The sequence below is a fragment of the Caretta caretta genome, chromosome 3 (genome assembly GCF_965140235.1).
Source record: "Caretta caretta isolate rCarCar2 chromosome 3, rCarCar1.hap1, whole genome shotgun sequence".
In the NCBI taxonomy this organism is placed as follows: Eukaryota; Metazoa; Chordata; order Testudines; family Cheloniidae; genus Caretta; species Caretta caretta.
Genome location: NC_134208.1, coordinates 105006237 through 105019000, shown reverse-complemented (window position 1 = coordinate 105019000; position 12764 = coordinate 105006237). Strand labels below are relative to the sequence as shown.

Sequence of the window (12764 nt, the reverse complement as noted above, 5' to 3'; positions counted from 1 at the left end):
CATACAGGGTCTTGCACAATGGGGCCCAGATCCATGACTGGGACCCCTAGTGCAAATGCAATTCAAATAAATAATATGCATAATGCCTTTGAAAGGCATCATGCCTCCAGGCACTTCTGCTTGGGCAGTGCACCTCCTCTCCTTTCCCAGCACACTACTGAGTTGTAGGAGGCATAATTTTAACTGTTCAAGATCAATTGATATACAAAGTACCAGGTCTGCAGTTCCCAGTGGGAGTTTCAAGCCAGCATGAATTTCTTTCAGTAATTAGCCACTAAAAGCCCCCGAAACAAGCCTTGGGTAGTCAGATTATTTTGTCACTACTGTAAAAAGCTACATCATATGATAGGCTTTCACTTTTTTTCTTGACATCCTTAAATGCTAACTGACTTAAGAGGTTGTTAGCTGAAAAATCCTATTTTAAAATTTCCTTACTTAAATTACTAGCGATACAGTCAGCTATTGTAATGGAAATTATTGTAGAGATGTTGTTTTTCACTATCTTATACTTTGTTTACTTTTGCATTTCTTTCTACATGGACAAAGAAAATACCATGGTCAGCGTTTTGTTTTGCTTGTTTTTATAATCTACTTCTAATCAGTTTTGCTTTCAGGTTCTCAGGCATTAGCAATAACATTTCACTGTTTGCGGTACTGTTTACCTTGAACAAAATAGCCAAATCCTAACTAATGGTTTGTCCACAAAGGGACAATTAAAGCATCTTAAACCCCAGTGTGGATGCTCTCATTCAGAAGTAAAGTGGCCCTGTTTGCTTTAGCTTAGTGCTTCTTCAAAAGAGATTAATTCATTTGAACTTTCCTGAGTGTCCCTGTGTAGACAAGCCCTAACAAAATTACTATGCCAAGCCCTGAAGATAAGAAGTAGCTTTCTTTCTCTGACCTGATGGTCTCAGTCTCTCAGCATATTATTCTTGTGTCCTGCCATTCATCCTCCCTCCTGAAAAACCCCTTAGCCCTAAGTCACTAGCCCTGCAATGCTTGGAGTGTAGTGGTCAGTAGAGCGTGGGCTGGTGTGAGTGACCTTCTGCTTATACAGCTGCTCTTCAACACAGAGGACTAAACTCAATGTCCGCTTGGTCCCTTTAAACCCACACAATCCCGATATTAAATAACTGTCTAGGTGCAGTTGCGGTAGCTAACCCTTGATCCCTTTGGGAAGGCCCTTTCTGCTTTTCTATGGAGATTTGCAAATTGAGTATTTATATCAGTAATTCATTATATGCAACATTAACATTGTTGCCATAGCATTACTTAGTTAGGAGTATTAAAGGTTTTATCCCAGACAGCGGTGAGAACCCCCGCTATTCAGCAACCATCATCCTTACCTGGTTGGCCGGGTGTTGGGATAATATCCAGAGGAGTGCAATAGAAGCTTGTTGAACATCTGAATTGCTAGATGCAAGGAGAGAGAGCAGCTTGGGAAGGATGTCCATTACGATGTCAGCCTGAATGTTCACTGTTTGGAAGAATGACAAAGCCGCTCAGTGGGGGGTAAAATGTTGTTAGAAGGTGTATGGCACAATTATGGTGCTGTCTTCATGAATGTTAGACTGACTTATGGCTGAATGGTGATATATATATCCCTGTCCAGGCAGGGCCAAATTGTGTTTTACCATGTTATAAAAATCATGCTTTATCTATTCTGTTTCCCTCTACCAACACTGTGTCTGGAGGAGTAGTATGGACCCAGATTTGAATATAGCTTTGAAAGCACTTTGGCCTTGTTTGTATTGGTCAACCGAACCATGTTTGAAATTAGTTTAGCTGGAATGAGTTAAAGTTCATGAGGACTGTGTGTAGGGTGTATGTATGGCGAGACAGAGCCTATCTAAACAATTTTTCCATTGCTTTAGCGCTGCCTGCCACTGCTGGAATGGTACAAAGGGATGGAATGAGACAAGGTTTTGATTCTTTGGAAGAACACTTCCCGTTTTGTAATTTTAAATCAATAAATAAACCATCTGTTTGAAAATGCTTGTCAAGGACAGGCCTAGTTTCTGTCCCAAAGCATCCAAAATGATATTTCTTTTCCTCCTTTGAAAGGAAGCCAAGAAACTGCTCCAATTTGGTCTTCAGTCTTGTAAAATAACTGAAGAACATCTCTTCCCAAGAGAGAAAATTTGGGAGATGTGGTCAAGTGACTTTAGACAAATTGACAGAGAAGGGAAAGGGCTCATTTGTCATACCACAAACACACACACAACTTGGCAGTCCTGGAGTAACAAACTTGAAGGCAGGCTGGGAGCTATGGGAGCAAAATGAGTGGATCAGAGAGGAGAGCACTTACAATTAGTTCCCTACCGACTGAACTAAATTGCACAGTACTAAATAAGAAGTACTAGTGAAGTACTTGCTTTAGATTTACAGTTCAGAGGAGATACAGAAGAAACTGCTCATGAGAATTGCCCTAAAATATTTGTAAAACCAAACTAAAATGACACCTGTTTATGATTTAAAAATCTAACGTGACAGAATGAAGAAGAGAAGACCCTGAATACATTTCAAAGATCTAGGGCATCACTGGTGCAGGAACAGTAATCGCACTAGGGATGTTTGAGTGAGGGATGGGAATAGGTGGCATTTCAAAAAGGAGGAGGATGAAAACAATTGTGATCTACTAGATACATGTACAACTGGTCTTATACCTCTGCACTATCACAGACCAATGCTTATTTTTAGACAGCTAGTTACAGTGATCAACTGTTGCAGAGAAATTTATAATTAAAAAGTACACTTACATAATGGAAATCGCTTCATAAACTATATACAGTGTAACGGCCATCATAGAAATACAGCCGCTTTCCTGTCATAGATTCCCAACTATTTCTTTAGGGAAAGATTAGTGGAAATTGTCACTGCATCCTTCATTGGCCAACTCTCTTGTGGCTTGTTCTGCCACAAAAACAGAAAGCAATGTGCAAATGTTACAGGGTTTGGAAGTAAAACTCCTGATAACCCTGGTAGGGATAGTTCTGTTCTGTTTAGGTTCTTGTACTTCACTCATCATCACTGGCATCTGTTTTGTACTAGTACTTTTCTGGCACTGTGGGTATTCTCCAGACAGCCAGCAGATGGAGTCAGAGCCTCTACTGAAGCCATAAAGGACAGTTACACTTTTGGACTAGTACAAGCAGTGCAAAAGGCTCATGAGCTCTTAGTATGTTCATTCCATATGTGAAGAAGCCCATCTAGACTTTCTAGACACAGGCTTGCTCTAGAGGACACTGCTGCACAGCAGGGTGTGAGGCTTCCCTTTCTCTTCTTCCAGCCCAAATGTGTATTTTAAAAACATATATCGTACCTGTAAATAGGGCTTGAATGGCAAATATGTAGGGCCAAATTATGCTTCATGAAAGGCAAAGCCGTGCTCAGGAGGAGGTGGCAGTGGCACACTACCTAAGCTGCAATCTCAAGAGACATTCTAAGAACATAAGAGCGGCCATATTGGGTCAGACCAAAGGTCCATCTAGCCCAGTATTCTGTTTTCCGACAGTGGTAAATGCCAGGTGCCCCAGAGGGAATAGAACAGGTAATCATCAAGTGATCCATCCCCTGTTGCCCATTCCCAGCTTCTGGCAAACAGAGGCTAGGAACACCATCCCTGCCCATCCTGGCTAATAGCCGCTGATTGATCTATCCTCCATCCACTTATCCAGTTCTTTTTTGAACCCTGTTATAGTCACAACATCCTCTGGCAAAGAGTTCCACAGGTTGACTGTGCATTTTGTGAAGAAATACTTCCTTTTGTATGTTTTAAACTTGCTGCCTATTAATTTCATTTGGTGACCCCTAGTTCTTGTGTTAGGAGAAAAAATAAATAACGCTTCCTTATTTACTTTCTCCACACCAGTCATGATTTTATAGGCCTCTATCATATCCCCCCTTAGTTGTCTTTTTTCCAAGCTGAAAGGTCCCAGTCTTATTAATCTTTCCTCATAAGCAAGCTGATCTATACCCCTAATCATTTTTGTTGCCCTTTTCTGAACCTTTTCCAATTCCAGTATATCTTTTTGGAGATGGGATGACCACATCTGCATGAAGTATTCAAAATGTGGGAGTACCATGGATTTATAGTGGCAATATGATATTCTCTGTCTTATCTTTCCCTTACTGAATGATTCCCAACCTTCCATTTCCTTTTTTGACTGCCGCTGCACAGTGAGTGGATGTTTTCAGAGAACTATCCACAGTGACTCCAACATCTCTTTCTTGAGTGGTAACAGCTAATTTAGACTGCATCTTTTATATGTATAGTTGGGATTGTTTTCCAGTGTGCATTTGTAGCGAGGCGGTGTGGTTCCCCGCCACCCCAGAGAGGGACGAGCCCCTCTGGACACCAGAGTGGGCGGGGCAAGAAACCTCTGAGCCTGCCCCCCACAGAGGGTCAGGCACAGGACAGCAAGTAGAAAAGGAGGGGGGCCAGAGCTCACTTGGAGAGCAGACGCCTCCCGGCTACCTATGGCGGACCCGAGGACTGGCCTGACATGCTGACGCTGAGCAGAGCCCAGAGGAGCTGCCCAGCCTGCCCCTCACCAGTTACCCAGAGCAGCCCATGGTGTTTGACCCCGCAGAGGACACCATCTGGACCCATTTCAGAGGAACAGCCGTGTTAGTCTGTATTCGCAAAAAGAAAAGGAGTACTTGTGGCACCTTAGAGACTAACCAATTTATTTGAGCATGAGCTTTCGTGAGCTACAGCTCACTTCATCAGATGTTTACCGTGGAAACTGCACAAACTGCACAGTTTCCACGGTAAACATCTGATGAAGTGAGCTGTAGCTCACGAAAGCTCATGCTCAAATAAATTGGTTAGTCTCTAAGGTGCCACAAGTACTCCTTTTCTTCATCTGGACCCAGGTACCTCTAGAGGGGGAGTTCAGAAGTAGCCCAGGGACAGCTGACCCTAGTCTGGCTGCAGCACGGTCAGAGCCTATGTCAGTGAGTTGTGGTCAGGATCCCCACGGACTCAGCAGAAGGCCTTCTGCCGCCGCTAGGGCCCCGGCCTGGGACGCGGTGGAGTTGGTGGGCCTGCGTCCCCCCTGCCACCCAGCTTTTGGGTGGCAGTCTCCCCCTCTCCCAGGCCCCTATGAGCCGAGGGCCTAGGCTGGTTGTTTACCTCCCTTTGTTCAGCCTCTGCCTGAGGGCCTAAGCCATTGACTCTCTGTTGCCCCACCCTGACCCCGGGCCTGAGCCTGCTAATTGTATAAACTGTTGCTCAGTCCCTGCCTGAGGACCTGAGCCCTTGACTCTCTATTTCCCGCCGACCAGGGGCCAGGTGAGAATAACTGTCTGTGTTTGCCTTTGTTGCTGCTGCGGTGAGAGACTCCCATGGCCTGGCTAGTTTCCTGTCAGCAACGGGAAGGAAGTAGCAAGGCGGAGTGGTTCCCCAGCATCCCGGAGAGGGACGAGCTCCAGCCAAACCCCTCTACAGCATTACTTTGCATTTATCAACATTGAATTTCATCTGCCATTTGGTTGCTCAGTCACTCAGTTTTATGAGATCCCTTTGTAACTCTTCGTAGTCTGCTTTGGACTTAATTATCTTGAGTAGTTTTGTATCATCTGCACATTTTTCCACCTCACTGTTTATCCCTTTTTCCAGATCATTTATGACTATGTTGAATAGGACTGTACAGAGCCCTGGGGGACACCACTATTGACCTCTCTCCATTCTGAAAACTGACCATTTATTCCTACCCTTTGTTTCCTATCTTTTAACCGGTTACTGATCCATAAGAGGACCTTCCCTTTTATTCCATGACAACTTACTTTGCTTAAGAGTCTTTGGTGAGGGACCTTGTCAAAGGCTTTCTAAAAATCTAAGTACACCATATCCACTGGATCCCTCTTGTCCACATGCTTGTTGTCCCCCTCAAAGAATTCAAGTAGATTGGTGACGCATGATTTCCCTTTACAAAAACCAGGTTCATTCTTCCCCCCCAAAATCATGTTCATCTATGTGTCTGACAATTCTGTTCTTTACTATAGTTTCAACCAGTTTGCCCGGTCTCAGGGGACTGCAATCACAAAGTGTGATTGCAGCTCGGGTAGCATGGGAATCAGAGAAGTGAAGCCACAGCAAGATGTCCTTCAGCAAGTCCTAGCCCCACAAGTAATTACTCAGGGTTCCAGGTAGGCTTGTACAGCCTGGGCCAAAGCATGTACTGCCTTGGCTACACTGCTCTGGGACCCAGGTATGTGTACTCCAGTCTATGCGTGCCCTTATTCAGACTCAATGCTTTGTGTGTGCTGGTAGGAGCATAACTAGCAGTGGGACTTGCTACACTTGAAAAAGCTGAAGGTACTGATCTGTTGCTAGTTACACAGGGATCTTTCTCTCTCTATCCACACCTTGGCCAGATATTTCATCTCCAGGCCTGTGAGCACTGAAGTCAGGGTTAGCTAGCACAACCCCACAAACTATAGGTTTCTCCTAGACAGGTGTGCTGGAGGGGAGGGGGCTCCCTTTGCCCTGTACTTCACCCAGTTAGGGCATCCATAACTGGGTTCCTAACAAGCAGGAATTTCCCCAACCCTCCCTCCCTCTCCCAGAGAGAGGGAGGGAGGGAGAGGGAAAAAAAGAAAAGTGTTTTTCCCAAACACATTACTCACCACTTGTGGCCAAGTTCCTCAGACAAACACATGCCTGTCTTGAAACCTGGTTGTACCAATAAAAAGAAAAAAGTGAGCACTCCAGTAACTGATTCTGTTGGCTAAAATAAACCAATAAACACTGTCTACAAAGTGTTTATTCTGGGGTTTCTTTTCCAAAAACAGTTGCTGAAGGCCAGTACATACAGTTATGAATTAACACCAGCTTCATTTCCCACCACACAGACCTGTTGATCAGTACCCATTCATGTCGACCAGGTTAGCGTCACGTGGATTTCCACATGCTGCCCAGAATCTAACAGTACATTCTCAGTGTTGATCTATCTCAGGAATGTCAAATGAACTGAAAAGACGGGGTGATGGAACAATTTGTATAGTGCAGGTGCTGAGAACCATTGAAGCAAAGTGCAAACCCTTTATATGATGGAAACAACTTAAAGTCACGGGGTGTGGCAGCACCCCCCTCCCCAAGTCCCAGCACCTAGATATATAGATATGAATGCACTGGATTTATTCGCTTTGCTTTTTCTCTGTATTCCACTGAAATAAATCAATATTCTTCTGGTATAAGAAAGTAAGATGTTTCCAAGTAATCACCAGCGACATGAACATTGTGGTAGCTGGACTGGGATAGATGTCAAAGGTGAGATGGGATAAAAGGCAAAGCTGACTTAGAGCTATTGTCTTATGTCCCTTATATGCCTTCTGCTAACTTTCAGTGCCCTACCAACGTATTTTATAAATCCTGAGAATTGCCAGCCTAGAACCTTGAAACACTCTGGGGACCCAGAGTGGCAGAGGCTTGGATTCCTCTCACAGAAGTCCTAGTGCGTGTCCAGGAAGGAGTGCTGACTATGGTCTGTGACAGCCTGTAACTCTTATAATGAGCAAAACCAAATCTCTGAAGGTGAACACTCCTGAAGTTTGGGAACACCTGGCTCCAGATCTGAACTCTGCAGCTCAGGCCCGACTCTTTGTTTCCATCTTCAAAGCAAAGTGCTATCAATAATTGTAACTTTGCCGGAAATGTGATAAAATTCTCACATCTAGTAAAGTGCCTCAGTTGCATGCTATGGGATCTACAGTAGTAAAGTGCAGTTTCAAAGCCTCCCCTGCGTTTGCCTGGGGCTCCCTAATTACAATGTAAAGCAATCTAGTTGCATCATAGCTTCTTCACGCTGAGTGTAACATACAGAATTAAAGAAACCTCAGGAAAATGATCAGCAAATCTGCTGTACAATAACACACCTCCCTTCCATATCTTTTTCACTTTACCTTGTCCACAGATGAAGACAGGAGAGAAATGAGTGTCCGCAGAAGGAATCTGTCCCCAACTCGCAACATGGCTTCATGGTGCTGAGAGTTGGCTGCCACATTGCTTAGAGCAGCACAACTATAATACTGACGAGAACAGAGAAGGGGGTGGAGAGAAGATGTCACTGTGGCAGTGTTTGTTCAATACAGTGAAAATCAACAGGAGAAAGGCTTAGATTTTTATTTGACAAAAGTGTGTACTTTTCAACTTCAAGGTGTTTTACAAACATTGATTAAACCCCAAAACACCTTTCTGAGGTAGGTAGGTAGGTATTAATACTCACATCTGGCTGACTGGGGGAATGGAGAGAAACTGAGACCGAGATTGTGATGTGCCCAAAGCCACAAAGGAAGTTGGTGGCAGTGCTGGGATAAGAATGCAAAAGCTCGTGGCTTCTAATTTCATGTGCAGGACACACGTCTCTTTGTTTTCAAGAAACAAAGTGTACAGAAAGTCAGAAAGTGAGCTTAATGTCCTTTGGGGCAGATATTGTGGAAAGCATTCATGAGACAAAAATTCCTCTGTCCATTCTATTACAGCTTACTCTAAGCAGGGCACTTTTTTTCTGGCCACACCCCTGGCGTCTGAGCCTAGTTAACAGCCCTAAGCAAGACCATAAAGGTACAAGATATAATCTAGATTTAATCAGGGAAGAAATATTTTGTCAGAACCCACAAATATAGTCTCATAATGGCCCCCCTTCTACTGGCAAATCTCAGCATTCGGGGTGTCATTTCTGCAAAAAGGGTAGTTCAGGCACTTCCCAGTCCAGAATGACACACACACAAGTTCTGCTTGAGCTAGTGTGCTAAAATTAGCAAAGTGGCCATGGCAGCATGAGCAGCTGCTAGTTAGTTTGTTTCCTGCTAGACATGATGGAACGTATTTATATAGCATCCACCATACAAGACCCTCAACAGTCCTTGCAAACAAAGCTAGGAATAGAGCCGAAACCTCCTAACTCCCAGTTCTTTGCTTTAACATGTACGCTATGCTTCCTTGCAGAAATATTCATCTGAGACTAAAGACATTAGCAATTACTTATATGAGAAATTAGAGTTTGAGAGGCTAGCAGTACCTATGTTAAGTAGACATAAAGAACAGGGATGAAGAGCTTGGAAGAGGCATGTCTCGGAGCTTTGTTGCAACATATAAAAGTTTGCCTCACCCCCATATGAGACTGTATTTGGCAGGCATCTGGAAAATTCCAGGAATCATGCATTCTACATTCAATAGAACTGTTCATGGGGCGAGGCTATACCAGTCTGCACTCCTCTTTGAAGATACTCACTTGTTTTGTTTTATTAGCTTTGAATGATTGTGCTGACATGTCAAGAGAGATCAGTGGGATCACACCCAGGAGAAAAGCATTCCCCCCACCCCCTGCCAAAGGCATCAATGCCATTACTGAAGGCAGTCATCTTGCACTGACTGACTAGACAGGTACAGCCACATTCAGCAAAGCAAAAAATAACCATATTCAAGCCAAATGATGCAGTATGTTCTACTGCCCCAAAGTGAGTTTATCATAGAGACTCTCCCTGAAGGAATGGCAAAAATATTTTGTCTGTCACTAGTGTCCATGGACCAGATTAATCTCTCGGGTAATTTGTACAGCCTCTAAAGAGTTGTAGAAGGGATAAATGTGGCCCAAACTGTTTGTATAATGTAAAAAGGGAGGTGCAGAGAAATTCTCTCCCAGGAGAAATTAATGCATGTTGGCAGAGCAACCTGTTGTGGTTTTTCTTTTTCTTTCGCTTGTTTTGTTGGTTGTTTCCACTTCGTGATCAGGAAAAAAATCTTCCACCATAATGTTTGGGTCTTAAAAGGGCTCCATCTTGTCTTTCAAATACCTCCTTGAGCGTAAGGAAATTTAAGGGCAGTAATACTGCTGAGGGGGTTACAGAAGGGCAACCTCACCATATCCAACCTTTGATGCTCCAAAACAGATTCCTGACACGTGACATTGGGGAGATGGGGTATTAATGCTCAGACTGTATTTCCCAATAACTGGGACCAATTATGTGATCAGAAGGTCTGAACTGACATTCCATGACTGGAAGACAGAAGCTTGTGGAAGGCACTGGCTTATATTATATTGACTGCCGCCCTTCTGTTCAAGCCTCCTGATGTTGAGAATACATTGCCAAAGCAAAATGACTGGCAAATGAGTACAGCATCAGTTATGAGCAAAATCCCTTCAAGGAATACCATGGCTGGCCTCCCTTTCTCCAAGAGGGCTTCCATATGCTAGCAAATTAAACCAAGTGCTATCATTTGTCCTGCTACATTTTTATTTTTAGCACTGGTAGGAGCTAATTTGATAGAATTACTAGTAAGTGGGTGAAGGATGCATGCCTTAGATGTAATATGTTTAGATTTTAGTAAGATATTGAAATAGCAACTCACACAATATTAATTCAAATTGGCTTGTGGACTGAAAACAATGTGCAGAATCTTAAACTCAAGTCCTTGTACACACCAGGAAATTGCACCATTGCTCAAAGTAGAATTCTGAAACTGTATTGAAAACAATGTTTTTGGAGCTATTTTACTACTTGAACTATTTTCGTTTCCTGTCCACGGAGACTTAGTATAGAAGAAAATTGTCTGTGATAGTTCCACTTCCTAGTGCAGGGATAGATAACAATAAACATTGGTCTGTCTAATTTAGGAAGGAGTAAGAGACACATTACTGAAATAAGCAGATGCCAAGGAGGACAAAAAAATAATACAAATGGGCCCTGACAATGGGCCATACAAGTGTGGCTTGAATTTACCTTGGCCCCTCTCCTCCTACCCTACATCCTTTCCTACATCAAGCATAGATCAGTCAGAAGGGAGACTCTCTCCCAGTATGCACTACAGAGGATGGTATATAACCATTTGCAGATATTGGAAGGGTGTAATCACCAAGGCTTATTTAGTGAGATACAGGAAGGTATAATTTGGAGTAATGGGATAAAATAGAGAAAGGGAATAATTAAGATGCGTATCAGGAAAAACCTGTGAATCTGGATGTGTGTGGAAAGTAGTTGTAGAGGTCCCAACTCTTGGGATATCTAGAACAGCACTGGATGAAATACTAAAAAAAATATGTAAGAGACCAGGAGACAGACTGGATGATGTAACAGGTCCTATCCATCTTTAATGTCCATGATTCTGGTTGTTGGCTTTCTCCAGATTATTTTAATACAAAGCTCTCTTCATAGGTGTGCATAATCATGAGATGCTCATGTACATCACCCATTGTGTGCAGGTAGGACAACCCCCCATTGTGGACTATGCACTCCATACACACAACCAACTACAAGAATATTTTTAAAATTACACATCTAAAATATTGGAAAACTTTAAAAGGCAAAATAAAAATATGGAGGTACAAGTAAAGAGAGCCAGGCTTAACTGTAACTGGTCTGATGTATGTCCTCAAAGGTATAGCTGATACCTACAAAAAAAACTGACAACTGACAGGCAGCTGGTATTCTGATACCTTTGGTTATCTTACTGACCTGTATGGTCTCATTGTTTTCTTGTGTTCCCCCTGTCTGTTGTACCACCCTATTGTCTCTTGTGTTATACTTAGATGATAAACTAATTGAGTTTTTACACAGTGCCTAGCACAATGGAGCCCTGGTCCATGATTGGAGTTCTTAAGTGCCACTTAATATAATAATAAAAAATTAATAATTAACATAATAATTAATAATCCCCCACTAACTTTTTCTGTTGCAAAAGGATAACAGGAAACATGAAATCTATGATTCTGCTAGAGAGAAGACTTGTATCTTCACAACAGCTTTGTGTGTATTTTCATATTCGCTTTCTCCTATCATAGCTGGACCTATGTTGCATGCCCAAAGCAGTGTTTATACAACTATTCAGCATTTCACTATGACACCATTACTTATTGGTTCACTGAAGTAAAAACAAAACAAAGTCAAAAGCCCCTTGCGTCTCTTATTTCTCCTTCCTTTCCTCTACGCCCAGAACCCTGAATTCTAATAGTTATGCTTGCTCCTAGATTGTATAATTTGCTTTTATTATTTAAAAGTTCTGGCTTGTTTTAACTATACCTGTACTTCTGAGTCAGGAGACTCTAACATCAGTATGAGGACAGGGAGGGCTCCTTCCCTGCACAGGACTTGCTGGATCCGCTCTGCAAGGTGAGAAAAAGGGCAAATTTTAGTATGTGAAAGGGAGCAGAAGGATCACCCCCTCCCCAGAATACAATCAAATGGATGCACCATCGTGAACCCTTTCTGAGAAAAAGGCACCATTGGGCAGTGCTGAGTGATTTAAGTTCATCCACATTTACCCCAATGAGAGTAACTTGCAATTAACACTCCAAATAAGACAAAGTCTGTATGGGAGCTAGTGCAGAACAGCAGTGGAAAATCATTTTAGCCATAATGACCTGAAAGCCACCTGAGCAGGCTTTTCCTCTTTTTTTTGTTTTATTTTAAGTTAAAGATTAAAATTGCTAGAAGTGCTAAGCAAAGATCAGACCTACTGGTATAAGCCATTTCTGTCTATTTCATATAAAACATCTTTTTAAACAATATTTTGAAAATGTGCAATTGTAACAGTCAACAGGCAAAGTTCTCACCCTCCCCCAGTACCTCATCTAAAGGGGACAGATCAGCCACAGTAGTAGTATTTTGGTGCATGGGCTTGACCTCTGACATAATGTTTTCCCATTGTTTTTGTTTGAGAATTAATGAACAATAATATTGCCTTTTAACATAGAGGGACAAATCATGCTCCCACTGAAGTTCATGGGAATAATCCCATGAAACAGGATCAGGCCCATAAT

At 42.7% G+C, this 12764-nt stretch overlaps 1 protein-coding gene across 1 annotated transcript in view; it reads right to left on the bottom strand.

Annotated features, from left to right (window-relative positions):
* Nucleotides 1-12764, bottom strand: part of LOC125634140 (uncharacterized) — a 47728-nt gene that overhangs the window by 15311 nt on the left and 19653 nt on the right. Inside the window, exons 6-9 of the mRNA XM_048844446.2 lie at nt 12025-12107; nt 7909-8034; nt 6634-6679; nt 1347-1477 (exon numbers count right to left, since the gene is read on the bottom strand). Of these exons, the coding sequence (XP_048700403.2) occupies nt 1347-1477; nt 6634-6679; nt 7909-8034; nt 12025-12107 (386 nt within the window). The remainder of the gene's footprint in view (nt 1-1346; nt 1478-6633; nt 6680-7908; nt 8035-12024; nt 12108-12764) is intronic.